Here is a 27,517-nt window from a genome sequence, read left to right as displayed (position 1 = left end):
TAACCGTGTCTATAGGCCACCCCATATGTGGGTCCCCTCACACCCGTGCTGTCCCCATAGGTCCCCCCGGCCCAGGTCTCACCATGGGTCCCCTATACCCAAGTCTCCTTGTGGAGCCCCCCCCCAGCCTGGGTCTCCCCGTGGGCGCCCCCCCATCTACGCTGTCCCTGTGGGTCCCCCCCACACACACTGTCCCAATGGGTCCCCTATACCCAAGTCTCTGTCTGTGTGTCCCCATGGGTCCCCTATACCCAGGTCTCTATGTCCCCCTGACCCGGGGTCTCCCCATGGGTCCCCCTCCCTCCTACTGTCCCCATGGGTGCCCCCCGCCCCATGTCCCCCTAGGGGTCCCCTACACCCAACTCCCCTCCTGTGTCCCCCCCACCCCAGGTCTCCCTGTGGGTCCCCCCATTCTCCTGTGTGTGTGTCCCACCCGGGTCTGCCCGTGGGTCCCCCTTCTCCCCCGCCGGCCCCATGGGTGTCCCCCCCCGCGCCCTGTCCCTATGGGTCCCCCACACCCAGGTCTCCTCCTGTGTCCCCCCACTCGCATCCCCCTGGGGGCCCATCCCCCCCCAGTGTCCCTATGGGTCCCATATAGCCAGGTCTCCTGTGTGTCCCCCACCTGCATCCCCCGGTGGGTGTCCCAGTGGGTGCCCCCTCCCCATCCATGGGTGTCCCCCCCACTGTCCCTATGGGTCCCCCACACCCAGGTCTCCTCCTGTGTCCCCCCACCAGGGTCTCGCCTTGGGTCCCCCTCCCCCCCGCCATCCCCATGGGTGCCCCACGTCCCCCTGTGGGTCCCCCCACCCGTGTCTCCCCATGGGTGCTGTGTGTCCCCCCGCTGTCCCTACGGGTCCCATATAGCCAGGTCTCCTGTGTCCCCCTCCCCACGTCCCCCGGTGGGTCTCCCCGTGGGCGCCCCCCCCCCCCCCCCCCGTGCCCCCCCCCCGCTGGCTCCCCCCGCCGGTCCCCGACCCCCCTCCCCCCGCCCGCTCGCCGCCGGCGCTGCCCCCTCGGCGGCGGCTGCGGGGGCCGGGCGAGCCCGGGGATTGGGAGCGGGCGTAGGCCTCTCCCTCGGCCCGGCCCCCAGCGCCGCCGGGCGGGTCGGGGCTGGCGGGGGGCGCCGCGCCGCCGCCGAGCCGAGCCGGGCCGGGCTCAGCGCCGGAGCCGGGGGGTCGGGCCGGGCCCCGCCGCCGCCGAGGCCCCGAGGCCGCCGCCGGGCAGCGGGGATGGTGGCGGCCGGAGCGGGGCGGCGGCTGCCGGCGCCCTGACCGCCGAGGGGCCGCGGGCGAGGCACCATGAGCGTGCGGCCTCCGCAGGCCCTCGACAGGTAGGTGGGGGGGGGCGGGGGGCCGGCAGCCCGGCGGGGGGGGGCTCAACCCGGCGGGGAGACACCCACACCCCCCCCCAGCCTCGCCCCGCCGGCAGCCGGGGGGTCCCCGCTGAAAAAAACCGGCGTTTTGGGGCCAAACTCTGCGTTTTGGGGAGGGGGGGCAGGGCCAGGCCGCGGCCCCCGGGGTGGGTGGGTGTCTCAGCCCTCTTGGGCCCCCCATCCCGCCGGGATGCTCACACCCGGCTTTTGCCCCCCCCCCCTTAAAACCCACCCCAGCCCACCCCAAAACCATCCTCAGCCGAGGGGGGGGACGTGGCCGAAATCAGAAATGGGGAAACACCCGGGTTCACTCCTGCCCTGTTAAATACCCTTCCCCGGGCGCAGCTGGGGGGGGTTTGCCCCCAAATACCTCGATTTTTAACCTAAATTTCTTCAGGTGGGCTTTTAGGGGTTGGGGGCGCGCCGCGGCGGTGTGTTATCCTTGCCAGGGCTTGGTTCCTCACAGGTAATTAAGCTAATTAAACCCGATGTATTCGTCTTCTGCCCCCAAGACTGGGGGGGGGGGGGGGGGGCAAGCGGCTGATGAGGGTCCTGCTTGTGGCCCCCCCTCCCTGGCTGCAGACAGCGGGGGTCCCAGGTGGGCAGCGCTGCCGGCGTCTTCCCTGCTCCCCACGTCGGATGATGGGGGTCCACATGCGTTGGGGGGGCTGGAAACAGGCTCCTCGGTGGCCCCTGCGGGACCCCTCGGCATCCAGCTCTGGGGTGCAAGCAGACCAGCGTGGGCAAGCAGGGTGCGAGCTGGTGGAGTAAGTCCCAGGAAAAAAAAACCAAAAAAACCCCAAACCCCGACACTTGCTTTTGTGGTGACTCGAGGGTTGGAGGCGGATTGCGGCTGCCCTGCCTCAGGGCGAGGAGCTTCCCCCTGTCCCTGGCCCAGCGGGGCTCGTGGGCTGGGACCCCCTGTCCAGCCAGAGGGATGCGACAGCATCTGTTCCACGTGGATCTTGCCCCTTTGTGCTGCCAGCATGTGGCTTTCTGCCGAAAATGAGGTTTTCTTTCCGCGCCCCCCCGTACCCCAGAAGGAGCCGACTCAGGGCGTTGGGGGTGGCTGCGATGCTACAACTACTGGAGACATCCCTGGCCGACAGCGTTGAAGATGCTCAACGTGGGCTCCCGGCACGTGCTGCTGCGCCGAAAGCTGGTTTGGTGTGTTTGTCGGCAGGACGGGCGGCGTATTTCCACCTCCTCCGCCAACGAGCCCTTTGAGGGGCTTTCTCCTGGTCTGGGGTGAAGAACACGTGTGCGAGGCAGGAGCTGGGGTGGAGCCCAAACCCACCCCACCACGCTTTCCCTCTGTGGAACTCTTCCTTAGCCGGAGAACCCGGCCACCGGGCCAGCAAGGAGGCTCTGCCGCTTCGCAGTCAGCCCCTCCGGAGCAGAAATGAAGGAGCTGCTGAATTTCATGTCCATCCCGTGCGGGGAAGTGGCAGGACCAGGTCCCGGCGGCGTGTGGGAGCGGGGACGTGCCCTGTGAGCCTCGCTGCCCGACTTGCCACCTCGGGGAGCTGCGGGGCGGCATTACCAGGCTTCAGGCTTCTCTCTGCTCTTTAAATAGCCGCGGTCTCCTCCGCTTTTTAAGGTCAGGCGCCCGAAGTGCCCTGGCCCAGCCAGCAGTCACTCGTTGCTGGGTGGCACGGCTCTTCAGTGACAAAAATGACTTGGAAACGGCTTAATGTGGGGACTTTCCTCCCCAAAACACCCCAGCAGCCCCTCTCCTCCTGCCACCACCACGCAAAGCTTCTGCCCACTGGTCCCCGCAGCCCGTCGATGGCCAGGCAGGCCCCGCAGCGAGTAGGCAGGTTCCCAGGAGAGGCAGACCAGTGCAAACCAGTATAGATCTTCCTCCTCCGGTGACAGGAGATGCAGGAGGCGTCGTGCATCACCAGCGAGCCCCATCCAGGAGCAGGGACGTGACTTGTTCGTGGGTTTAGTCGCTGCTCTCTAACCACTTCTGTTGCTACGGTTTTAATCGTAGAAGGAGCCCACGGGGAGGCTGGAGGAAAACATTTCAAGAGTGGCCATTCCTGAGCTGCACTGGTGGAAAGAGGTGTGATCTTCCCCACTGCGGGCTGTGCGGCTTTGGTTTAGGAGGAAGGTTGGGGAGCAAACATCCCTTTGGGGTAGGTTATTCCATATCTCACTCGATGCTACGGATCTCGCACCCCAAAAGCACCCTCAGCGCCGGACAAACCAGATCTGCCAGTCTGTTTTCCAGGCACCGTTAATGATTACACTGCCCAGCACCCGGGAGAGCTTGAGAGCGATTTGGAGCTGCTCACGGTCCTTGCCCGTCTTGCTGCGTGCTCCAGCAGCGTTCCCAGAAAAGCTGGGCCCCGCGCTGCGTGTGAACCGCCTCTTCCTTGGTGGGGAGTTCAGATCCCGGCGCTGCTTTCCCTGCTGGACTCCCGTCCCGCTCCTGTGCCCTGGTTCGTGGCTCTTAACATTTATGTAGCCGAGTGCGTGCACAAAGTGCTTTGCAAACATTGTCTAATTAAGATGTAAATACTTGCTCACCCCTTCCTTGGCTCCCGCAGCTCCTCTGTGCTCTTCCTGAGCTCTTGCTGGTCTTTGCCAGGCAGAGTGCTCTGGTCTCAGTCCCTTTTTGGGGTCTAATCCTGCTCTGGAGCTCCCACCGCCGCCTGCAGGAGCGGAGCTGGGGTTGTTTAGGGTCTCCCGTCACCGGCTGCCCCCTTGTAGAGGCTGCCAGGGCTGTTTTGGGAGAGAGCGGTGCAGGGGGATCCCGGCCCAGCGAGCCGGGCAGGCATCGCAACTGCAAAACCCGACAAATTTTGCGTAACCGACTGGCTGCCGAAATCACAGCTGTCCCCGCGCTCAGCCTCTGTTCCTCCCCGTGGGGAATTGGCATTGCAAAAATTTGCAGCACACAGACAATTAGAAATGTGGGGAATGGAGTCTGCTGCGCCATTAAACAACCAGGGCTGCTGCGTTCGTCGTGTTAATTTATCTTTTTTTCCCCCATTTAATTGAAAGTCTTAGTTTAAACAAAGCTTTTGCAGAATCCCCTGTCTGCTGCAACAAAGTTGCTGGAGGAATCCGGGGATTTAAATTCAGTTTGCTGTGGCGCGTACATGGGACTTAGCATCTGATTTGCAAAATGAAATTTGCTACCAGCTGCCTCCTGAGGGCTGAGGCTTTGCTTTCCTCCCGTGGAAAAAAAATAATAATAACGTATAGAAGCAGAGGGAGAGAGAGGAGGGAAAAGCTTTGCTGCATAAACCCCAGATGGATCCAGGATGACTCCAGCCTCGTGGATTTGCGGGTGGACGGGCAGCAGCTGCAGGGTGGCTTGGCAGTCGCACGTAGCCTGCGTGCCACGGGGACGCGCCGGATCCCGGCTCTGCTGCCGGGAAGGAGCTGGGTCACGGCTCACAAACACACCGGGGACGGAGGCACCGGGCTCTTCATCCAACACCGGCCAAACGTCCCCGGCGGGCCGCTCTGCTGCGCTTCGAGCGGGCTCTGACGTGCTTTGCCAGCCGGGAGTGGAAAACCTGTTGTGCGCTCAGAAGATGAGAAGAAAACCAGATCTCCTCGGGGACAGGGGGTGTCGTTGCGAGCTGCGTCTGCAGGCAGCCAACAATGTTGGGAAATATTTCTTTTTCCCCCCTTCCCTCTTTCTTTCATTTGCTAGCAACACCCTAGCAAGGTTTAAATCTGCCTCGCCGTGCAAACTTAGAGGCAGACGCATAATTACAAGCTTCCCCGATGCGTCATCGTGCAGCAGTCGATGGGTCGGCCACGGAGCGGGAGCAGCGGGCAGCTTGGAGCCCCAACCCTCCGTCCCCGGCAGCTGTCCTCAGCGGAGAAGCGGGAAGCGTTCCCAAGGGATGCGGAGGGACATCCCCGGGAGATGCGCATCCTCGGCAGGGCCGGCCAGCTTTCCGCTGCAAGGCTGGAGCTGCTCCAGCGAGAGGAGCGTCGGGGCTGGACACAGCGTTTTCCCTCGGAGGGAGGGGGAAGGGGAGGAAGCTGAATCATTTTTATGTATTTTTTTTTTTTTTTTTAAGCTGAAATTCCTTCCTTCCTTCCTGTCCCCAGAATACCAGTATGTGAAACTGTCTGTGGGGCTGTGGCCCGGGAGAGCGGCCAGCGGCAGGGTTTGGCACGAGAGATGTCGGGTAATCCTGGTGCTACCAGCAGCGCAGACCGTAGCATCGGGCAGCGGTGGAAGCAGTGACTCAGTCGCAAGAGGCATCCCACCAAGACACTGCTTTCCCTTTCCAAGCTGTGGCTTGGTTGGTTTTTTTTTATTCCCCCCCCCCCCCTTTTTTTTCCATATATATTTCTATTTTTTTTGCGACTTTTCCTGCTGATGGGCCGACGCTGGCCCCACCTGCCTCCTCGCTCACTTCAAAAGGCAGCAGGTTTCCAGGCATGCCGGTGCGGGCTCCGGCTGTTCACAAAATGTTTTCTCTTCCCCGGAGCTGGGATCGCAGGGAGCAGCCGTTTGGAGACCTGGGAGAAAAAAAAAAAATAAGGCTCCCGGTCTCGGAGAGAGCGTTTTGCAAAGCTTCAGCTGGAGGCTGACCTGCTTTGAGGATTTGATCCTGTTCCTCTCTTAATCTTTTAATTGTGGCGTTTGCTCTGCGTGGGCTCCCGAGGTGGCAGTGCTTGTGTCGTGCTTTGCTCTTTAACGGGTTTTCCTCCTTGTTTTTCCTTTTTTTTTTTTTTTTTTAACTTGGCCGTGCCCACCACCACCTGGGTCTTTCGCTGGGATGCCCTGCCCTCGCTCCCTGCCATCCTGCCCTCTCTCATCCTGCCCCCGTTGCAGAGTGTCTTGCTCCCCTTGCGTGTTGTGAAAAAGCAAATCGCCGTGATTTAACCACCAAGTAGCCAAAATCGGGGAAAATAACCTGGGAGCAGAAACCTCTGGAGGGTGCTGCATAGGATGTGGCTGCAGGTGCCAGTCTGGAGACTGGCAGCGGTGCTGGGACGGGGTGAGTCAAGGACTCGTTGCAGGATTGAGGCATGACGCAAGTGCTCTAGTGGTACAATTTTTAGGAAAACTGGAGGGCTGGTCTTTGGGGACACCGAAAGGAGCTTCACCGGCTGGAAACGGGCACCGGGGTCAGGTCTCTGTCGAGCTGGCAGCGTTTGGTTTAATATGGCATGTTTGGGCTCTCTGTAAGTCAATTAGGAAGGAGCTTATGCAAAGCCGAATTAAACTACTCTTTTAGACGGCAATAAGCCAGCGCTGGCCTGGCTCCTTCGAGCAGGATGGAAACGGGCTCCTGCCACGGGTGCAGGGTCAGCGTCGTCCTGGGGGGGACTGGTGTCAGACTGGGGGTTCCTGGTGGGGCTGGGGGCTCAGCTGTGCGTGGTCCTGGCACTGTCAGGCACCGGGGAGCTTCCCCTAACGAAGAAGCTTAATGAGCGTCCCACTGTGCGGCAGCACCTTAAGTCCTGGCATCCGGGGCGATGCGGAAGGAGGAGCCGATCCTTCCTTGGCCTGGATAAGTGGCAGGTCTGAGCTGCCCCGAGCACCCTCTGCCTGGCTGCCGGGTAATCCCACGGGTTTAATCCTGCACCTACCCTTCGAGCGGTGAAGGTGCCCGGCCCCGTCTTGGGTGCCCTCTGAAATGGGAGGGACCGGTCCTACCCCTGCCCCCAGCTCCTGGGGAAGCCCTTGGGGGTGCTTTGGCCATGCATCCCCTTCCACACCCCCCCTCCTGCGCTGGAGCCGTGCTCCTTCGCACCGTGGTCCTGGTTTATCCCCGACTTCAACGAGCCAGGGTTGTAATCGAGTGAGTTAGAGGCTGTGGCCCAGCGGTTGTACGGGTCGGGTCTGGATGAAGATGGTCCAGGCAACGAGGAGTTCCCGAATCGGCTACGGCAGCGAAGCCGTTGGGTTTACGCTGCTGTGGGCTCCGGCTTTACATCCCCGTGGGGTGGTTTGGGGGCGGGGGACACCCTCTCGCTTGGCCCCCACAAAGGGCTGAGAGTCTCACCCGGCTTCATGGTGAGAATTTTTTATATTTTAGGCAGGCGGGGGCTTGCTGGGGGGGGGATGCTTGCCCAGGAGACCCCCCTGCCGTGCTTCCCCCCACCTGCCTCCGGGCAGGTCCCTAAGGGACGATGCCAGGGGCGATGCTGGGGTTGATGCCGTGCAGAGGAGGGTGTGAAGCCGGGAGGATGATTTGCACCAGTGAAGGCAAACCCTGCCCCAGGCCCGGTGGGTGCTGCGCAGCCGTGCCGGGCTCAGGGAGGTATTTTGGGGTCCCGCCGCCCTCCCCCCAGGTTGGAAGCGTGCTGTCGCTGCGCCACACGTCACACCTCTGCCTCTTGATTTCTTTGTCCCCTCTTTCCCCCATCCTTCCCCACACCGCTGTCCTCTGGGTGTCCCTTGTGCCACCTCTCACCGCCACCACCCCTGTCTCTGTCTTCCCCCCCCCTGCCCCCGGCAGCCAACCGGGCAGCAAGAGGCAGCCTCACCTGCCCAGGTAAGCGGGGTGGGGGGACGGGGCTGCCTGTGCTCTCATCCTGCACCCTCGCTTCATCGCAGCCTTCAGGGTGTAAGGCAGGCACTGGCTGCTCTTCCCGCGGGAGCACCTTCATTTTCCCACTCTTCCCGTTGCTTTTTGAGCCCCCCCAGCCGTGCCCCGGCAGGGGAGAGCTGTGTGGCTGGTTTGCTTGGAAGGAGAAACAGGACAGCGGAGCCAGGCTTTCATCCCTGGGATGGCGTGGGGTCACGGAGACACAGGAGAGGGCAGGCAGCGCTCCAGAGCCCTCGTTTTGTGCCTGGAGTCGGGTTTGGAGGCAGAATCAGGCCCCCAAGGATGGGGGAAAGGCCGGGGGTGGCTCTGCCGTGCTGTTCTCTCTGGCTCGTGGGTCTGGGGCGCACACAGCAAGCCTGCTGGCGCGGCCTGGCTCCAGCAGGGCAGGCAGGGACGGCTTTCCCCCAGCCTTGACTTCTCCAGACCCCCGTTGGCTGGAGAATAAACGCCAAGGCTAAAAGGAGCCGTGCAGGCAAGCCCCCCGTTGTGGTCGCAGTCGAGGGGATGTGCTGTGCCCCCCTGATGCGCAGAGAGCCCCAGCCCACGTGCCCATCCAGCACCCCAAGCCTTGCCGCGGGGCTGGCGAGGCTCGGCAAGAGGGTAGGGCCGGCAAGTCACTGTCCCGTGTCTGTCCGTCTGTCCCTCCCACCCTCCTTCGCTGCCTCGTGTCTCTCCTGCCGTCAGCCCCATCGCAGACCTGCCGCCGAGCTCCGTCCCGTCAGCGCTGCATGATGCGTCTGGCCCCTCGCCTGCTGCCTCCGCTGCTCACCCCGCTCGCCGTGGGCAGCCCCCGCTGCTCCTCCCTGCCAGCAAACGCGAGAGCTGGGGGTCCTGGCCCCCCAAGCGGGGTCTCTGCTGGGGCTCACCCTGGTGAAGGGAGGTTTGGGGACAGGCAGCTGGAGGAGCGGCAGCACTCGCCCATGCTTGCTGCCATCGCCTTCCAGCTCCGTGCGTTTGTTTTTCCCAAGCCCAAGCAGGAGCTGCGGCCGGAGGATGGCTCCGTGCAGCCGTCCCCTTCCCTGACCTCTCCTCCTCCTCCTCCTCCTCCGCAGGTTAAGCAGCCTGTCTTCCCTGGGTGATTCGTCTTCAGAGCGGAGGTCCCCCGGGCACCACCGCCAGCCCTCCGACTCCTCCGAAACCACAGGTAGGGTTGCCTGCCCCCCCCCCCCCCCCTTGCACTGGAGGCCCCGCATTTAGCGCCCTGTCCCCACGGGGAGCTGGGTGGCACATCGCCACCTGCCCCAGTCCTTGCAGCGCCCTTGGGGACACGGCTCCTGCGCCCCTCCCAAAGTCACCCAGCCCAGGCTGCACGTGCCGGGGGAGGGCAGGACCCTTCCTCGGCTGCCCGGTGGGGCTAGGGGTGATGCTCCAGCTGCCCGCAGACAGGGGCTCTCCCCACCCTGCCCGTGCTTGCCGGAGCACCCCATTTGCAGGAGAAGGGGTCCAAGGAGGGACGTCGCGCGAAGGGTGTGTAGGGTGAGGAGGCATTAGCCATGCCTTGGGGTCTGGCAGCGGGGTGGCTGGTTCTCGGGAGAGCCGGCAGGAGACGCAGCCCCTGAAACTGGGGGTGGCGGGGTGTCCCCACAAGCCAAGCCTGTGCCCCAGGCTCGGAGCCTCACTGGTTCTCCCTCCTCTCCCTCCCCAGGTCTGGTCCAGCGCTGCGTCATAATCCAGAAGGACCAGCATGGCTTCGGCTTCACCGTCAGCGGGGACCGCGTCGTCCTGGTGCAGTCGGTGCGGCCAGGTGAGAGGGGCCGGTGCTGGCAGCAGGCAGGGCAAGAGCAGGAGGGGCAGGAGACGCCTCAAGGCTCCCCTCGCTCACTCCAAGCCACATCCCTTGGGAGAAAACTTGGGAGAAAAGGGATTTTCCTTCCTAAGCTGGCTTGAGGGCTCATGACGGCATCAGCCGGGATGGGCAGGACGCGATTGCTGTGGGGAAGGAAGGAGGTTTTGGGGGGAGCTCCCCAAAACAGCTGCGCTCTCCCCACTCCTTGTACGACAACCCGGGGAGCTGCTGCTGCTGGGGGGGGGGGGGGGGGGGGATTCCCTTTGGGAGCACTGGGTAAACAGGGATTCAGCAGCTCGCTGCTCTTGGCGCTGTGCTGCGGGAGACGCTGCCGGTTTTGCTGTATAATGACTTTGCGGGGTGGCTGGGCTTGGAGCAGCAATTTAAATAGACAATGAGCTGCTTATTTTACAGCGGATGTTCCCACCTCCTCCCCCTTCCCCCCCCTCTAGCCCGAAAGCCAGGAAAAATGAGAATATAGGAAAGGGAAAATGCTGCGAGTTTCAAGGGCAGGTTAAGGCTGGAGTGCCTCGCTCCCACAACTGGATCTGCCTGGGGAGCCCCCCCACATCAGCCCGGTTACCCCACAGCGGGCTGGGGGGCAGGGCCGAGGTCCCCAGGTGCAGGACAGCCTGGAGTCCTGTCCCCCCTCTCCCTGCTCACTTCATTTGCTAATAACGAGATCATTAAAGCCGAAAGAATCCGAACAATCCGGCGTACTTTCCACTCTCGGAGCTCGCTGCCGTGTCTCAGGCCCTTGGCTTGGAGTTGAACCTAATGGAAACATTTTCCTCTTGGTTTTGGCTTTAGGAAAAGTGATTTTTTCATGTATTCCAACCTCGGCAGCTTTGTGAAAGAGCAGGCGGGGGGAGAGGAGACAGAGCAGTGCTGCTCTTCCTGGGCCCCGCTCCTGCCTTTGGGTCCAGGCACGTGGTGGCTCCCTAGATGTGTCGGAGCCAGCCCGGATGGTGGGATAACAGGTTGGGGCCCCCTCTTGCATCCCGAGACAGATGGAAAGGGCTGGGTTCCGGCTGGGTGAGCGGAGGAGGGCTTGTCTGGATCAGCCGTGAGCTGGACGTGTGCTGGCTGCTGTGCGTGACGCCAGGCCACCAGCCTTCTCCCGTGGGAACTGGGTGCCCGGTGGTCCCCGTGCCCCCACCCTGGCAGGGTGAACGGCACAGAACGTGCCAGGCTGACGTGGGGCCGGTGGGAGCGGAGTCCCTGGCTCTGCCCGCTGCCCCCCTGTCCCTCCTGACGCCTGTCTCTCCTCCCTGTGTCACAGGAGGGGCGGCCATGAGAGCCGGCGTGCAGGAGGGGGACCGGATAGTCAAGGTGAGCGTCCCCAGCTGTCACCCCCGCTGCTTCTCCGCGTGGGGCTGCCCGCCCCGCTCCCTGCCACCAGCCTTGCTGACCCCTTTTCTCCTCTCCCAGGTGAACGGCACCATGGTGACCAACAGCTCTCACCTCGAAGTGGTGAAGTTAATCAAGTGTGAGTACAGCCAGGGAGCTGTGGTGGCTCCTTCTCATCCCAGGTGACCAGCAGCCCTGGTCTCCACTGGCCAGCTGCTCTGCCGGGCTGCCCCGCTCCGTCCTGCCCAGGCTGCTGCTGTGGGTGAAATGGGAGGAGGCGCTGAGGTTGGGGATATTGGTGGCAGCTGGCCCCTACCTCCTGCACCCGTGATGAGACCTTCTGCCCCGTAGCAGGGTCCTAAAAAGACAAATCAGTCTTTCCCTCTTCAGTCACGAGCCTTGCAGCGTGGCGAGGGGCACCGCATTCCTCCCCAGCGTGGGAGGCCACGGGATCCCACCAAAGGGCAGCGCTTGATTCTTGGGGAAACGGGGGGAAAAACCTGTCTCGATCCTTCCGTGAGCGTTTGCAGGGGGGGCCAGGCTGGCACCCGCCACGGCAGAGGTGGCCTCGCTGCTTGCAGGGACGAGGACGTGCCCACCCTGATGCTGTGATGCCCGTCGGACGTTTGAGGTCGAGAGAGTGAATAACAGAAGGTCTTTCTCATTCTCCCACTCCCCAATTTTTCCAGCTGGTGCCTACGTCGCTCTGACCCTCCTGGGCTCTCCCCCTCCTTCGGTGGGGCTCTCCAATTCTCAGCAAGACATGAGCGTGGCAGGGGCTCCCCGTGTCACCCCCGCCTGTCCCCCACCGCCTCCTCCCCCGCCGCTCCCCCCGCCGCAGCGCATCACCGACCCCAAGCCCCTGCAGGTAGCAAACAGCGCGGTGCCCCCCCCACCCCCCCCAAGCCCTCCACGCTGCCGCCCGGCGCGGGGGGGCGGGAGGAAGGCAAAGCTCAGCCTGTCTCTTTGCATCCATCTGAAACTGCAGGACCCTGAAGTCCAGAAGCACGCGACGCAGATTCTCCGGAACATGCTGCGGCAGGAGGAGGCAGAGTTACAGGTGCGACGGCGACACGGCTCTCGCAGCACGCGGTCACCTGCGTGTGCCGCAGCCCGCTGCCCACCGAACCTGCTCAGCCCCGTTGCCTCGTGGGCGGTGGGATGGGGCTTATGGGGTTGGGGTCAAGGTGAGCATCCCCTCTCCTCTCTCCACCCAGCGCTTCTACGAGGTGTACAGCCGAAACCCTGCCACTGCGGTGGAGGAGCAGATCGAGGGAGCACGCCGGCGGGTCAGCCAGCTGCAGCTCAAAATCCTCCAGGAGACTGGTGGCTCCATGGTATGTGAAATTAGTGGGGTTATACCCGGTTCAGGGGTGCTGCCGTCCTGCCAGCTCCCTCTGAGCCTGGCTGGAGCCTGGGGAGACCCTGCCAAGGCGGTGGGCACAGTGATGGAGACGTGCCTCGTTTCCAAAACCTGCTGAGCCGGTGCCTGGCTGTCCCCACGTGCCGGTCCAACACTCCTCCTTGCGTTGCAGGATTCGGGGCAGCTGTGCAGTGACTCCAGCTTGGCCGGTTTCAGGATGACGGAAGGTGGGTTGTGCTGGCGGCTGGGACCATCCCCATGTCCCCATCTCCTGAACGTGGCGGGTCAATCTCTTGTCTGCTCCCAGGACGCCTCTCCCTGGACTCGCAGGACGGTGACAGTGGGTTGGAGTCCGGGACGGAGCGGTTCCCCTCCGTGAGTGAGGTGAGAGCGGGGTTACTGCGGCCGTGGGGAGCCCACCCCAACTTCTGCTGGGCCCTGGGAGCGGTGATGGAGCGGTCTGTGCATCCTTGGGGGTCAGGGACCTGCCTTTGCAACCCCAATATTTGTTTGCCCTCTGAACGAACGGAATTCCTTCTCATGCCGGCTTAGCTCTGAATTTCTTGGGCTGGTAGCGCTTAGTCTGGTGTGTCTGCCCCCAAAATGAGGGGGACCCTGGAGTTTTCTGGCTTGCGGTCCTAATCGTAAAGCTTTTCTGATGGTCCCTGAGGGGTTTTGTGGTTTCCAAGTTCCCTGGGCCCGTCTCCCTTTACGGTCTCTGACCTGGGAACCGCTCTCGAGGTGGCCCCAAGTGGCACCGCTGGGCGGGTGAGCGACGGTGGCATCTCCCGGTGCGGAGCCTGGCCGTCCCCGCAGCCTGCGTCCCCTGACGCCCGCACTGCCATCCCCAGCAGATCTCCCTGAACCGCAATTCCGTCCTCTCCGACCACGGCCTGGACAGCCCGCGGACCTCGCCGGTCATCACCGCCCGCCTCTTCCAGCACCATCGCCGGCAGGGCTCCGACACCCCCGGCACCCCCTCTGCCGAGCAGGTGGGCTGGGGCCGGGGGAGGGTCCCGCTGCAGGGCCAGGGCGTCTGAGGGGTGCTGGACCCGATCAGACGTGCTGCAAGCCTCCCTGGGGAGCGGGTGGGGGGGTGCTGCAGGGAGGGGGAGGGTGTCCCCCCAAAGCCGGGGTGCCTGGCTCCTGAACTGTGTCCCCCCTCTCCCTGGCAGGGGTTAGACCGGACAGGGCGACCCCTCATCATCGGGCCGGAGGAGGATTGTGACCTGGGATATTTCAATAACGAGGTAACGGTGTCCAAAGTATTCTCGGCTTTTGTCCCCTTCCCGCCTGGGTCCCTTTGTGGTCCCTGGCACCTGGTGGCATTTAGGCGTCATCCCAGGGGACATCCAGGGATGGGCTGGTCCAGCAGAGGGAAGTGCCCGGCTGGGATGAGGAAAGGAGCGCTGGAGCTGGAGATTTATCCGGGTGCTGAGCTGTGGGATGGGCCTAATCCGGAGGAGTTAATTCCTTTCCATCCTATCTGGCTCTTTCTCCTCTGGTCCCTTCTCTGCGCAGTGCGACTCCCTCTTCCAGGACCTGGGCAAGCTGAAATCCCGGCCGGCGCATCTGGGGGTCTTCTTGCGTTACATCTTCTCCCAGGCAGATCCCAGCCCCCTGGTAAGGGACCTGCCGGTGTCACCGACGCAGGGGGTGGCACGCAGCTGGGCTGGCGTATTTGGCACCCTCCTCTCGCCCGCTGGCTGAGCCGCTGGGCAGAGCTCTGTGTCGCCCTGCTGCAGGGGCTGCCAGCCTGCGGTTCCCCCAGCTGTGTGTACACGAGAGGGAAACGCAGCGTAGGGTTACACTTCCTCCCTTTCCTCCCCTTCCTCCCCTTCCTCCCCTTCCTCCCCTTCCTCCCAGGCGTGGCACGGTGGGGTGCTGCCCTCCCCAGACCCCAGGGAACGTGTTTCGCGGACGCTGCTTCCCTGAGCCTTTCACCTTCCCACTTCAAAACCTTCCTCCTCCTTCGCTGCCCACCTCTGCTCTCCCCTCCTTGCAGCTCTTCTACTTATGCACGGACGTTTGCCAGCAGACGACAGCCAAGGATTCCCGGGTCTTGGGGAAGGACATCTGGAACATCTTCTTGGATAGGAACGCGGTAAGGGCAGGGTTTGGCTGTGAGCCTGCACAAGAGTCCTTGTCCCTTCAGGGGACCAGCTGGAAAGCCAGCTTTACCTGTCACCTCCCTTGCCTGGGGATGCTTTTTAAATGGTGTTTTTGCCACTGACCTTGCTTTGCTGCTGCTGGTTCCTCCACATCGGTGCAAGCGGTTGCGTAAGGCGCATAACCACACGTTGCACAACTGCGGCTGCCCTGGTGCCTGGAAGCTGGGTGCAGGCAGGAGAGGAGGGTCCCGGCAGCGAGGACGGGGCTCCAGGCACTCCCGGAGCTCCAGGCACTCCCGTTAGGGCTCCTTTGGAGGGAGTGGGCTCCCGTGGTGCTGCTCCAGAGGGGATTGTGGGCTGGGGGCTGGGCGCTTGCTGTGTGAGATTCCCAGCTCTCGCCCCTTTGGCTGCAGAAATTGCCACCGGGCGATGGTGCAGGAGCGCAGGGCACGCTCTCCACGCTGGCTTGAGCGGGGTTGTGGCGTGCGTGCCGTATCTCCAGCCCCTTCCAGCCCCACTCGCTGCACGGGGAAAGCGACCCAGCGCTGAGCCACTCTTCTCTGCCTTCCCTCCCCAGCCTCTCCGAGTGAAGGTGTCTGAGCAGCTCCTGGCGGAGATCGGTGAGTGAGGGGCTCCCGCGTGGGGTGCCGCAGCTGGGGGTCTGCCCTAACACCCGTGGTCTGCCTCACTGGCACCTTCGCCCTGGACGAAGGCTGTTTGTTAGGGTGCCAAATCGGCATCCCAAAGGAATTCTGCAGGACTCTGCTTCTTGCTCTCTTAGGGAGGGTGCGGTGAGGTTTGGGACTGGGGTTCCTGAGCATTCCCCCAGCTCGGCCCCGGTGGTCCTGGGGGATTTATCGTGGGCAGGTGTCTCAGCCTGGGTGTGCAGAAGGGGAGACAGGTTGTCCCAGCCCGGAAACCAACTGGGAAGGACGCTGTGCTCTGGCAGGGGGAGGCCAGCAGAGAGGCTCTGCGGGCTCCCCGCCTGCCCTGCTCTGCCCAAGGGCCGGAGGCTGCCAGCAGATCCCTTGTGCCCTTCCCTGCACGCTGAGCCTTGGTTGGTGACACCGATTCTCCTCTCCCATCCCCAGAGACTCGCCTGCGGAATGGGGACGATGTCCGAGCCGCCCTCTTTGAAGCTCAGGAGATGGTGATGCCCGAGATACAGGAGCAGATCCAGGACTACAGGTAACGGCTGCCTGGGTGCCCCGCAGAGCTCGGTGGGCTCCTGCCCGTGCGGGTGGCCCTGACCCTTGTCCTCCGCAGAACAAAGCGCACCATGGGCCTGGGGAGCCTGTACGGGGAGAACGACCTCTTGGACCTGGATGGGGACCCCCAGAAGGAGCGGCAAGTGGCCGAGAAGCAGCTGGCCCAGTTGGGCGACATACTGTGAGTGCCGGGCTGCTGTGGGGGCTCCCTGCCCTGCACGTGGGGGAGCGCCTCGGCTTGGATCTGGGGCGAGAACGTGGGGAAGGGGATGGGACACGGGCTTAGCGTTGCTCCTGGGTCCGACTTGATGCACGCATTTGCCATTGGAGGTGGGAAGGAGAGTCTGGAGCAGGCGCTGGGTGCAGTGTGGGCAGGGGGCATGGCGGGGTGGAGGGCTGGTGCCGCCAGCGCCCTGCCTGGGGGCTGGGTAGAGGAGCCTGTTTCAAACAAGCTCTTTGATCTCTCCCCATCTCTCTCTCCAGGTCGAAATACGAAGAGGACAGGAGGTGAGTGGCCCCAGGGCACGGCAGGAGCACATCCAGATGTGACTGCCTTACAGCTGTTAGCTGAGGAGGCAAAAGGAATCGCAGGAGCGTCCCCTCCCCATGCCGGCCTCCGGCACCCTCTCCCCATGCCAGGGGTATCCCTGGTGGGCTCTCAGGCTGTGCCTGGGGAAGGGTGAACGCTTCCCTGGGGGTCCTGGTGTGCCAGCTGCAGCCCCCTGCCAGCCTGTGCCACCCCAGCTCGCCCCCTTCAACTGCTTCTTGCCTTTCCTGCCTTCTCACTCCCCCTGCATCCCAACCCGGGCATCCTCTCCTGCCTGGGGAGGGAAGGACCCTCTCTCCCCGCAGAGCCCTGCGGGACGTCCCAGCCTCCCCCCTGGCCTGCGGTGCCCTGTCCTGGTGTCGGATCTGCAGCCTCACGCTCTCCTCTCTTCCAGCTCCCCCATGGCCTTTGCCCTCAGCACGTATATGAACCACACAGGCATCCGCAGCCGGGAGCCCCGGGTGGCCGGCACCAGCGAGAAGGCTCCGTCCCTCCCGGACAGGGACAAGTGGCTGCCCTTCTTCCCCAAGACCAAGAAGGTGGGTGGCTCTGGCTGTTGGATCTTCCGAGGCAACCTGAGGAGGGGTTCTCCGGAGATTCCCATCCCCCCCCCCAGTGCCTTGGGGAGGCGCTTAAGCTGGATCCCAGCCCCATCCCTTTCCCGACGGCTCATGCCGCAGCGTTCAGCCAGCGCGGCGAAGGCTGGGGACCCCCCCGGGGCTCGCGGGGTGGCATGTCTTTTTATCGTTGCTCCTCTCGGGTGTCCCCACAGAGCAGCAGCACGAAGAAGGAAAAGGATGCCATTGAAGACAAGAAGCGCAACCCCATCCTCAAGTACATCGGGAAGCCCAAAATCTCCTCCCAGAGCAGTGAGTATGGGGGACCTGCCGGGCTGCTGTACCCCCCAGCCTCCCTGCTGCCTGGAGGGGAGCCGCGGCCGTCTGGGTGCCTGGCGGCTGTCGGGTGGCCTTTGGCACCCGTGGGACTCCTCTTCACCCGGCTGTAGGCGTTTCTCGTCGGCCACCCTCTGCTCTCCTCCAGCCGCTCGTTGGAAACCTGTTGTCTCAGCCGCCCCTGCTCCCGCGTGGCTTTGAGGGGAGCAGGAAGGGAGCAGAGCCGAGCTCTCCCCCCCCGAGATTTATCTTCCTACCCCGTCCTGCAGGCTTACGGGCTGCTGGCTGTGCCTTAAAAGTGCCGCAGCTCCTGGGGGGGCTGAGGTGGCGGAGAGCAAGTGTGCGCACATACGTGTGTGTGTGTGTACACGTGTGTGTGCCTGTGTTCCTCTTCCTCCCCTTCTGCTTTGAGTTCTCATGTCGTTAGCTCACACGTTCCCTCTTTGCCTCCTTCGTTGCCGAAATGCAGGATTGATTTGACATCTCATTTTTGTTTTTCCTTTCAGCATTTCATGTCCCTTTGTCCCCTGTTGAAGGTAAAAGGCCTCTTCTTTCATTTGCCATTCACCTCATGTGCTTTGTTTTATTTTGTGTGTCCCCCCTGAGCTACTCCAGTGTTGTCACACCGGGTGTCGGGGTGGGCTCGGATGGGTGCCATGGGGTCCGGGAGGAGGGCTGCCCACAGCAGCCGACCATTCCCACCCAGTGCTCGAGCATCCCGGGCGCCTGCTCAGCGCATCACCCCGAGGAAGCTGGCAGCCAGCCTCGGGGAATGCCCCTGGATGAGCGAGCGCGATGCTGCCAGCGCCTTCGCCGAGCTGGACGCTGCTCTGCCGGGCAGATGGCCGAGGCCGCGGTGCCACGGGGTGGGCGGCAGCACCAGCATCTGCCCAGCTGTGCCCAGCCCTGTCTCACCGGGGTTGCTTCCTTGCTTTCCCCCTGACAGTCAAACCCGGCAATGTGAGGAACATCATCCAGCACTTTGAGAACAACCAGCATTACGAGAGCCAGGAGCCTGGCACCCAGCGGCTCTCCACCGGCAGCTTCCCTGAGGATCTGCTGGAGTCAGACGGGTAGGGCAGGGGGAGGCGGCGGGGGCAGCCTGTGCTTTCAGGGTTTTGTTTTATCACGGGGACATCCATCCCTGCTCATCCCACCAGGCTCAGCCTGTTCTTGCCTTTGTCTCCCCTACAGTTCCCGTGCTGAGGTCAAGCTGGGCCGCTCAGAGAGCTTGAAAGGCCGGGAGGAGATGAAGAAATCCCGGAAAGCAGAAAACGTGCCTCGCTCCCGGAGCGATGTGGACATGGATGCCGCAGCCGAGGCCACGAGACTTCACCAGTCAGCATCATCTTCTGCTTCCAGCCTGTCCACGAGGTGGGAGGTGCCGTCCGAGCCCCGAGCAGGGAGGACCGGGGGTCCCCTGGGTGTGTTTGGCTTCAAAGGGCAGCCGGGACGGCCGGGGGTCTGGAGGCTGAACCCCTTGGGTTGAGACACTCTCCTGGGAAAGCTCTTGCTAAGCCTGTGGGTCAAGGCCGAGCCCCAGGCACGCAGGGCAGGGTGGTCCCGGCCTCGCAGTGCCTGCAGAGCCTCCTGGCTGGCGTTTCCCAGGGGAAAAGCGAGAATTGGGCTTTTAATTCCCATTTAATTCCCATTTGTGCCCTGAACCTCACAGCCGGTAGCACCGGTGCCGCGGCTGGAGGGGCTTAGAGAAATGCTGCTGGGTGCTGCCCCGTGGGGTGCAGCGATGTGGGGAAGGGGGCCAGCACGTCAGGACACGAGGGTGACTCTCCCGTCCTTCCTCAGGTCGCTGGAAAATCCCACCCCCCCGTACACGCCGAAGATGGGACGCAGGTGAGTGGCCCAGCCTCGCTCTCTGCCCTCTCTACCGCGCCGCCCCGAGCCAGCCGGGGGCCCGGGGGCCAGTTTGCCTTCAGAGCAGGAGGGTCACTGTAGGGGCGTGCAGGGGCCGTGCCCCCGCTTTTGGGGGGGTCAGAGGGGCTCCGTCTGCACCTTCCTAGCTTTTCCCTCCCCGTCAGCCAGCCTTGACAGAGCACAAGGGGAGGCGATGCCCCGGGAGGGAGTCCCCTGTTAGCTCTCCATCCTCCTGGGGCGAGGGGGCACCTCTGTTCCCTTGTGTCTCACGCAGGAGCTTAAAGGACCTATATAGATGTCTGCTGGGGGACCTAGGCTTTTAGCTCAAGAGTCAGAGGCTTGTACTTCTTGTGCTGAAGGCCCCGGGTTTCAAGCCGAAATAGGGCCCAGGTAGATATTGGCTGTACTGGGAGCGCTGCGGGGCGGGCTGGCTGGCTGCGGGTGGCTGCAGAGTACTCCCACCGCCACCTTTCACCCTCCCAGGAGCATCGAGTCGCCCAACCTGGGTTTCGGCGTGGATCCCTTCCTGCCTCACCTCCTGGAGGACGAGCAGGGCCAGCTCTCCGACCTGGAGCCCGAGCTGGACTCCCAGAACTGGCAGCACACGGTCAGCCGGGAGCTGGTGGCCAACCTACCGCAGAAGGAGATTGACCGGCAAGAGGTGATCAACGGTAAGAAGCAGGGGGCTTCCCAGGGACGCGAGGGACCCCCCCGGCAGCGTCCCCCCGGCACCTCGAGGCTCCCCCGGGCATTTCTCCACCCCTGTGCCTTTTGCACAGAGCTCTTTGCCACCGAAGGGTCTCACCTCCGCATCCTCCGAGTCCTCGACCTCCTCTTTTACCAGCGGATGAAGAAGGAGAGCCTGCTGTCCCGGGAAGAGCTGGCGCTCCTCTTCCCCAACCTCCCTGACCTGATAGAAATCCACAGTAAGCCTCATCCCGCTCGGATCCTGCTCCTCCCTGGAAATACCCCCCGGAGTGGGAGCAGAGGGTGGCCCACGGCTGCCCCGGGCTCCTGCGTGGTCACACACCGCTCAGACCAGCCCCGCTGAGGGCATCGTACCATCTTGCCGCTCCCGTTTCTTCTTCCCCTCTCCCGGGAACAATCCAAAACCTGATTTTTTTCCGGGCTTTTCCAGCGCCTGTGTCTGGGATGCCTGGTCTGTACCAGCCCCTGGTGTAGCACACTTGCAGGACACGCTTTCAGTGTCACGCTCCTTGACACGCTGCACCCGTGACAGCAGCAATCGAAGCCCACGTGGCTCTCAGACCCCTCCCCGCACCTGCACCCGTGCCCAGCAGGGACCCTCGGAGGCTGCCAGCTTGGTGGGTGCTCCCACGGGTGATGTGGGTGGCCCCGGTGCCTCATTGACGTGAGTCCTGTCTTGTCTCTCGCATCCTCGTTCAGATTCTCTCTCCGAATCCATGAAGAAGCTCCGGGAAGAAGGACCAATCATCAAAGAAATTGGGGATCTCATGCTGTCTCGGGTAAGGGGGGCACAGGGGTGGTAGAGCCCCCATGGACATCTTCTTGTCCTCCAGCGTGGAGGGCTTGACATCTTGCAGGGGAGGTGGAGGTGACCCCACTGTCACTCTGGCTGTGGCTGTGCTCAAGAGCAGACGAGCTGGACCGTGGCTGGTCCGATGCTGGTCACCCCCGTTTCTGTGTGACCCCTGTTTCTCAGCGACCGGTGGGAGAAAGCTGGGGGGCACAGCTCCGCGTCCCAGTTGTAAAATGGGCGGGGGGGGGGGCTTAGAAAATCTGTGAAATATTAGGGATGGGAACAGGATTTCCCTCGGCGAAGGATGCTCCGGGGTACCAGCAGCATCTGGGTGGGGGAGCGGGGGCTGCTGGCTTGCAGCCGATGGGAGAAACAAGCTCAGGGAGATGTGGGGGGGTCAGGGCCAAGCCTGGGGGTGCCTGAGCCCACTTCTCCCCTGCACACACACACCTACCCACCCCCAGTTCGACGGCCTGGCCAAAGAGGAAATCCAGCAGGTGGCTGCTGACTTCTGCTCTTACCAATCCATTGCCCTGGAGCTGATCAAAACCAAGCAGCGCAAGGAGAGCCGTTTCCAGATCTTCATGCAGGTTTGTCCCTCCCCTGGGCAGTTCCTCGTCCCGGGGCTCCCCTGGCTTCCCCCTGATCCCACCTCGGGGCTTCCCACCCTCTTCTCTCTGCCCTAGGAAGCAGAAAGCAACCCCCAGTGCCGGCGCCTGCAGCTCAAGGACTTGATCATCTCCGAAATGCAGCGTTTGACCAAGTACCCGCTGCTGCTGGAGAACATCATCAAGCACACCGAGGGTAAGGGGCTGGGGGGGACACCGGGGGGGGGCTTGTCCCCAGGGATGCTTGGCTGCCTGCTCCCACCTCCAGCGCGTCCTTCCCTTCTGCCGTGGGGCTGCTGCCTTTCTGTGGCCAGCCAGAGCCGCATCCCAGGGTTGGGATGGGGGGGTGGGGGGGATGTGCTGCCTTTCTAGCAGAAAGCTGGACCAGGGGGGTCTCCTGCCTTTCTGTGGCCAGCCAGAGCCAGATCCCAGGGTCGTGGGGGGGGGGATGTGCTGCCTTTCCAGCAGAAAGCTGTGCCGGGGGGAGTCGCGGGGTGGGGGACATCTCCCTCTCGTCGGCAGGGAGCCCTGGGCTGGTGGCGTTTTGTGCCCAGGATGTGGCTGGGAACCTGGGGCGGTGAGACGGGGGCGACCCCATCTCCTGTGGGTTCTGCTGCTGGCTGACCCGCTGTCCCCTCCCCATGGTCCCAGCGGGCACCTCGGAGCACGAGAAGCTGTGCCGAGCCCGGGACCAGTGCCGGGACATCCTCAAGTACGTGAACGAGGCGGTGAAGCGAGCGGAGAACCGACACCGGCTGGAAGGCTACCAGAAACGCCTGGATGCCACCTCGCTGGAGAGGACCAGCAACCCGCTGGCTGCTGAGTTCAAGGTCAGCTCCTGGGCACCAGCCGGGGGAAGGGGGGGCAGCGGGGGTCTGCCCGGCCCCCAGCCCACGCTCACCACCGCCCTCGGCTCCCTGCAGAGCCTGGACCTCACCTCCCGGCGCATGATCCACGAAGGGCCACTCACCTGGCGCATCAGCAAGGACAAGACTGTGGGTACGGACCTTCCCCACCACTCGGTACTGGGAGCGCTCGGAGAAGACCCCCCCCCTCCCCTGCATCCACAGCATCCCCCAGGACATGGGCACGATACCTCCAGCCCCAGCAGCGTTACGGGGACCCTCTTAGCCCCCCTTTGCCACATCTGCAGGGCCATCGTCCCTCCTGGCAGCCAGGAGGGAGGTTCCACCTGGCTTGCGAGCGCATCCCTGGCTGAGCCTCGGCTCTCTGTCCCCTGTCCCACCCCAGACCTGCACGTGCTGCTCCTCGAGGACCTCTTGGTGCTGCTGCAGAAGCAGGACGAGAAACTGGTGCTCAAGTGTCACAGCAAGACGGCGCTGGGCTCTTCGGACAACAAACAGACCTTCAGCCCCGTCCTCAAGCTCAACTCGGTGCTCATCCGCTCCGTTGCCACAGGTAGGGACAAGGACCAGGGAGAAGCCGCGTCCCCCTGCGACCCCGCTGGGGACAGCCGTGTCAGCGGGTTGTCTTGAAGCCCTTGCCGTGCTCCTCTTCCTCATGGCTCTGGGCCACCCCGTGCAGATAAACGAGCCCTCTTCATCATCTGCACCTCGGAGCTGGGACCCCAGATCTACGAGCTGGTGGCACTGACGTCCTCGGAGAAAAACACGTAAGGGTGGCGGGGGCTGAAGCCATGGGGAGGGGAGGGGTGGGGTGACCCCCCTGCGAGGGGGGGGGGTGCAGCAGGCAGCCGAGCCGCCACAGTCCAAGGATTTCTTAAACCAAGCAGCGTTATTTTCTGTTCTTTCAAAAAATAGACATTAGAAAAGCCTGGTAGCCTGTTGGCTGCCAAAATTCCCGGGAGGAAAAAAAAGCCTTTCCCAGGGGGACCCCAGCCCGGCGCCTGCCCCCCCGCAAACCTTTGTGGGCACGGGAGAGGAGGGGGTCTTTGGGGGGGTCACCCAGCACGGTGGGTGCTTCCCCGGGGGGGTCTTTTGGGGGGCAGAAGAGCCGGGTGCTGGCACTTACCGTGTGCTCTGTAGGTGCGAAGGGTGGTGAGAGCGGGGTGGGGGACATCACCGCCGTGCTCCGAATGGGGACTGGGGGGGGGGGGGGGGGCTGACAGGTCCTGGCAGGGCAGGGGGTTATCTGGGGGGGGCAGCTGATGAGCTCTGGGCCCCACAGGTGGATGGAGGTGCTGGAAGAGGCGGTGCAGAGCGCCACGAGGAACGCCACCTTCCCCCCCAAGCGCCGGACACCGGAGCCCACCCGTGTGGCACCCCCCGGGTGAGCAACCCGGCTCTTGCTGGGAGCTGGGATCCTATCCCAGTGCTGTACTGGTGGGCGCTGGTGGCTGAGGCCAGCGGCTCGCCGATCTCTCCAGAGGGTGGTTGAGGTGGTGACAGGGTCCTCCCTGCTCGCTGGGGACCTGGGGGGGGGGGGCGGGGGGGCTGGCCGGGGCGCCGCCTGGCACTTTGGGGGGGGGTCTTTGGGGGTCGGTGCTGCCCGGGAGCCCCTGGCTCCAGCCTCTTCCCTAAGGAGTGTTCTCCATCCCGCAGGCTGGTGTTACAGGATCCCGACGTCTCCCCGCTCCTGTCCCAGGGCGCCAGCTCTGCGGCGGAGGCAGAGGATTGCCCCCCAGGTGAGCCCCCCGACCCCTGCCCCTCTTTTGGGGGACAGAATGTGGGTCTGAACCAGCTCCCCTTCTCCCCACAGCGGATAATCCCAGCGCCCTCCTGGGAAGGGAAGAGCCGCCGGCGCTGCTGGAGGAGCCGGTGGGCAGCGAGGTGGAGGAAGGGGAGGAAGAGCTGCCCGCAGCCCCCCTGCCCGCGGGGGTCGACGGGGAGGTGACCGACCCCCTCCCAGCTGAGTGGCCGGGACCCCCCACGCGCCTGCCGCTGCCGGGGGTCGGCACAGAGGGGCTGGCCGAGGCGGCGCTGGAGGATGGTGAGTGTCACTGGGGGGCTCCAGGGGGGAAGACCCCCGCTCTGCCACGGGGAGCTGAACCCCCAAACCCGCCTTTTCCCTCCACGCCCCATCCCAGTGGAGAACCTGCGGCTCTTGATCCTACGGAGGCTCCTGCCCTGCCGGGACGCGGAGCCCGAGGATGACCTGACGCCCACGCCCTCGGTCATCGGGGGTCCCGGCCAGGCCTGGGATTCGGTGCTCTCCAGCCAGGATTCGGCCTCCCAGGAGGTGCTGGCGGACCCCCCAGCCCCCCCCGAGGACACGAAGCCCCCCCCGAGCCGGGAAGGTGTGGATGAGACTGGGACGGGTCCGGCTGCCGAGGAGCCGAGCGGCTACAAAGTCGTCCGAAAAGGTATTGGGGTGGGTGACAGCGGGGGCGGGCGCCCAGCACCCCTCTCCTGTCCCCAACCTGCCCCTCGCTGGGATTTGGGGTCTCCCTCCCTGCCTGCCTGCGCAAGCTTTGTGGGATCGGGGCGGGGGGCTTCCACGGGGGGGGCGAGGGGTGTGGGGGAAGCCCTCCTCTCTCCTATGTGCGCCCCAGGGAGGGGGGGGGCTCTGGTGGGTGCTGGTGGAGGGTGCCGCTGGGTGCTGGTGCTGATACTGGGGTGCTGGTGGTGGGTGCTGCTGGGTGCTGGGTGCTGCTGGGTGGTGATATTGGGGTGCTGGTGGTGGGTGCTGCTGGGTGCTGGGATGCTGGTGCTGATACTGGGGTGCTGGTGGAGGGTGCTGCTGGGGGCTGGGTGCTGCTGGGTGGTGATATTGGGGTGCTGGTGGAGGGTGCTGGTGCTGGGTGCTGCTGGCTGCCAATATTGGGGTGCTGGTGGAGGGTGCTGATGGGTGCTGGGGTGCTGATGGGTGCTGGTGAAGGGTGTTGATTTGTGCTGATATTGGGGTGCTGATGTCTGCTGGTGCTGGGATGCTGATGGCTGCTGATACTGGGGTGCTGGTGCTGGGTGCTGCTGGGTGCTGATATTGGGGTGCTGATAGCGGGTGCTGGTGGTGGGTGCTGGTGCTGGGTGATGATATTGGGGTGCTGCTGGTGGATGCTGCTGGCTGCTGCTGGCTGCTGAAACTGGGATGCTGGTGCTGCGTGCTGGGTGATGCTGGCTGCCGATACTGGGGTGCTGGTGCTGGGATGCTGCTGGGTGCTAATGGCTGCTGAAACTGGGGTGCTGGTGCTGGGTGCTGCTGGGTGCTGCTGGCTGCCGATACTGGGGTGCTGGTGCTGGGATGCTGCTGGGTGCTGGTGGCTGTTGATACTGGGATGCTGGTGCTGGGATGCTGCTGGGTGCTGGGATGCTGATTTCTGCCGATACTGGGATGCTGGTGCTGGGATGCTGCTGGCTGCTGGGATGCGGCTGGCTGCTGAAACTGGGATGCTGGTGCTGGGTTGCTGCTGGTGCTGGGATGCTGCTGGTGCTGGGATGCTGCTGGTGCTGGGATGCGGCTGGCTGCTGAAACTGGGATGCTGGTGCTGGGATGCTGCTGGTGCTGGGATGCTGCTGGCTGCTGAAACTGGGGTGCCGGTGCTGGGTGCCGGTGGCGGGGCCTGCTCACCCCTTCCCTCTCCCTCCCCCCTCTCTTTTCGGGGTGCACAGCCCAGGCGGAGGGTGCTAAGGAGGCCACGCCCTCGCCAGGCAGCAGCCAATCAGAAACTGAGCTGCAGGAAGGAGGCGGAGCTAATGTAGATGGTAAAGAGCCCCCCCCACCCCCTCCCCAGAGCCGCAGGGTGTCCCAGTGTCCCCAGTAGGGCCAGGGTCCCGTTTCCCAGCAAAGGGGGTGCTCTTGTGTCCCTCCAGGGGCACCGTGTCCCCTAAGGGGACGTGTGTCCCTGCCGGGGGGCGGTGTCACTTGGGGGGACCTGTCCTTGTTGGGGGGGGGGACGGGACAACACAGAGACCTGTCCCCATGGCCAAGGTCACCCAGTGCCACCGCAGCCCCCACCGTGACCCAGAGGCAGCTGGAAACGGTTGGATCCTGCCATGAAGGGGCACAACCTGCTGCCCCCTACATGGCGGGGGGGGGGCAAGACCTCAGGCAGACACCCCCCCCCCTCCCCTCCCCGCCCCGGGGGGCCACCAACACCCAGCCGAGCAGGTCCCGGCTCCGTTCACGCCGCTCGTCCCCTCTCCAGGCAACTACTTCTACGTCAGCATGCCCACGGGACCCCCCCAGCCAGCCCCCGTGCCCCCCTCCAGCCCCCCGCGGGGCTCCCCGCAGGAGGCACCCCCCCGTCCCAGCCCTGCCGAGGGGTCCCCGGACCCCCCAGCTCCCCTCTGCGACGTGGACCTCATCTTCCGCACCATCGAGCAGCTGACGCTGAAGCTCAACAGGCTGAAGGTGAGCCCCCCCCCCCCCCCCCCGAATACTGGGGAAAGCAGGGGGCGGCGGGGGTGGGGGTCCCAGCACGGGGGCACAGGCCTGGACCCCAAAGCTGCGCCCACCCCTCTGACCTGGCCCCCTTTCTCCCGGGCACCCCCCAGGCTGTGGAAACAGCCCACCGGGACCTGCTGCGGTCCCTGGGGCGCAGCTCCTCAGCCGATGCCACCCCGCTGGGGGGCTCAGCCCCGGAGATGGACGGGTGGTCCCAGCGGCCCCCCAGCCCTGACAGTGACAGCCCCTTGTCCCGCGCCCTCCGGAGCCTGCAGGGCGCTGCCACCAACGCCCCAGGTAAGACCCACCCCCCGGCAGCGCTTCCCTGCCCCCCCCCAATCCCTTCGCCCCCCTGTCCCCCTCACCCCTTTCTCCCCATCTCTTCCAGGCTCCAGAGCCCCCCTCGCCGAGGACCCCGCTCGCAACACCGGCCTTTAGCCACAGTGGCGAGGGGGGGTGGGGGGGGGGTGGGGGGTGTCTCCCCCTCCCCCCCCATAGTCGCTCAAAGCCGGGGAGCTGCCCGAGAGCCCCCCATGCCCCCCCACGCCCCGCCGGCAGCCGCGGGAGCCTCCCCCCAGACTGCCAGGGGCTTTGTCTGGAAGGAGGGAGCACAATCCAGCGGGGTCGGCAGCCGGGACCCCCCCTCACCCCTTCGCATGGCAGCCCCGGCTCGGCGCTCCCCGCCCCCCCCTCCCCCCCCCCCCGTGCCCCCTCCCCCGGCCGCGAGAGCTGGATCTAGTCTGTATAAATGCACTTTGTTCTGTTCCTCTCCGTGCTGCGGCCCCCTCCCCGCTGCCTATAAATATGTACGTACGTGCCCCCCCCGCCGGTAAATAACCACCGCCGCCCCCCCAGCCCGCGCCCGGGGGGCAGCCAGGGCGCCCCGAGCACCGGGCTCGCCGCCGGTGACAATCGGTGACCCGAGGGGGGGGCTGGGGCGGGGGCTGGGGTGCATCCCACCCCTGCTCCCCCCCCCTCCCTCCTCCCCCCCCTCCCCCCCAGGGGTCGCGGCCGCCAGCGCTGGGGTGTCCGATATATATATTATATATAATAGAGCCAAGACTGA

General features: G+C 64.4%; 1 protein-coding gene across 8 annotated transcripts; it reads left to right on the top strand.

Moving 5' to 3' along the window:
- The first annotated feature begins 1,157 nt into the window (after nucleotides 1–1,157).
- ARHGEF11 (Rho guanine nucleotide exchange factor 11) lies at nucleotides 1,158–27,492 on the top strand. 8 transcript variants are annotated; one of them, XM_040618359.1, is made up of 42 exons: nucleotides 1,158–1,330; nucleotides 7,819–7,854; nucleotides 8,961–9,052; nucleotides 9,554–9,652; nucleotides 10,977–11,026; nucleotides 11,126–11,183; nucleotides 11,734–11,912; nucleotides 12,033–12,104; nucleotides 12,262–12,381; nucleotides 12,580–12,634; nucleotides 12,715–12,791; nucleotides 13,262–13,399; nucleotides 13,583–13,657; nucleotides 13,929–14,030; nucleotides 14,413–14,511; nucleotides 15,096–15,138; nucleotides 15,610–15,706; nucleotides 15,785–15,907; nucleotides 16,210–16,233; nucleotides 16,668–16,812; nucleotides 17,046–17,142; nucleotides 17,673–17,702; nucleotides 18,113–18,239; nucleotides 18,361–18,540; nucleotides 18,970–19,017; nucleotides 19,522–19,709; nucleotides 19,818–19,964; nucleotides 20,446–20,525; nucleotides 21,004–21,129; nucleotides 21,226–21,343; nucleotides 21,799–21,977; nucleotides 22,071–22,146; nucleotides 22,399–22,566; nucleotides 22,693–22,780; nucleotides 23,296–23,397; nucleotides 23,670–23,752; nucleotides 23,827–24,057; nucleotides 24,155–24,430; nucleotides 25,677–25,769; nucleotides 26,213–26,418; nucleotides 26,562–26,748; nucleotides 26,840–27,489. In XM_040618359.1, exons 1-42 carry the CDS (start codon nucleotides 1,299–1,301, stop codon nucleotides 26,887–26,889), a joined length of 4,596 nt encoding a protein of 1,531 aa, XP_040474293.1. In that variant the 5' UTR covers nucleotides 1,158–1,298; the 3' UTR covers nucleotides 26,890–27,489. The 8 variants fall into 8 exon arrangements, with proteins under 8 accessions (XP_040474293.1, XP_040474292.1, XP_040474297.1 ...); XM_040618358.1 differs by having other exon boundaries at nucleotides 13,259–13,399; XM_040618363.1 differs by lacking the exon at nucleotides 25,677–25,769 and having other exon boundaries at nucleotides 13,259–13,399; nucleotides 26,840–27,492.
- Nucleotides 27,493–27,517: the final 25 nt, after the last annotated feature.

This window comes from Falco naumanni, chromosome 20 (genome assembly GCF_017639655.2).
Source record: "Falco naumanni isolate bFalNau1 chromosome 20, bFalNau1.pat, whole genome shotgun sequence".
NCBI classification, from domain to species: domain Eukaryota; kingdom Metazoa; phylum Chordata; class Aves; order Falconiformes; family Falconidae; genus Falco; species Falco naumanni.
This window is presented reverse-complemented; position numbering and strand designations above follow the sequence as displayed.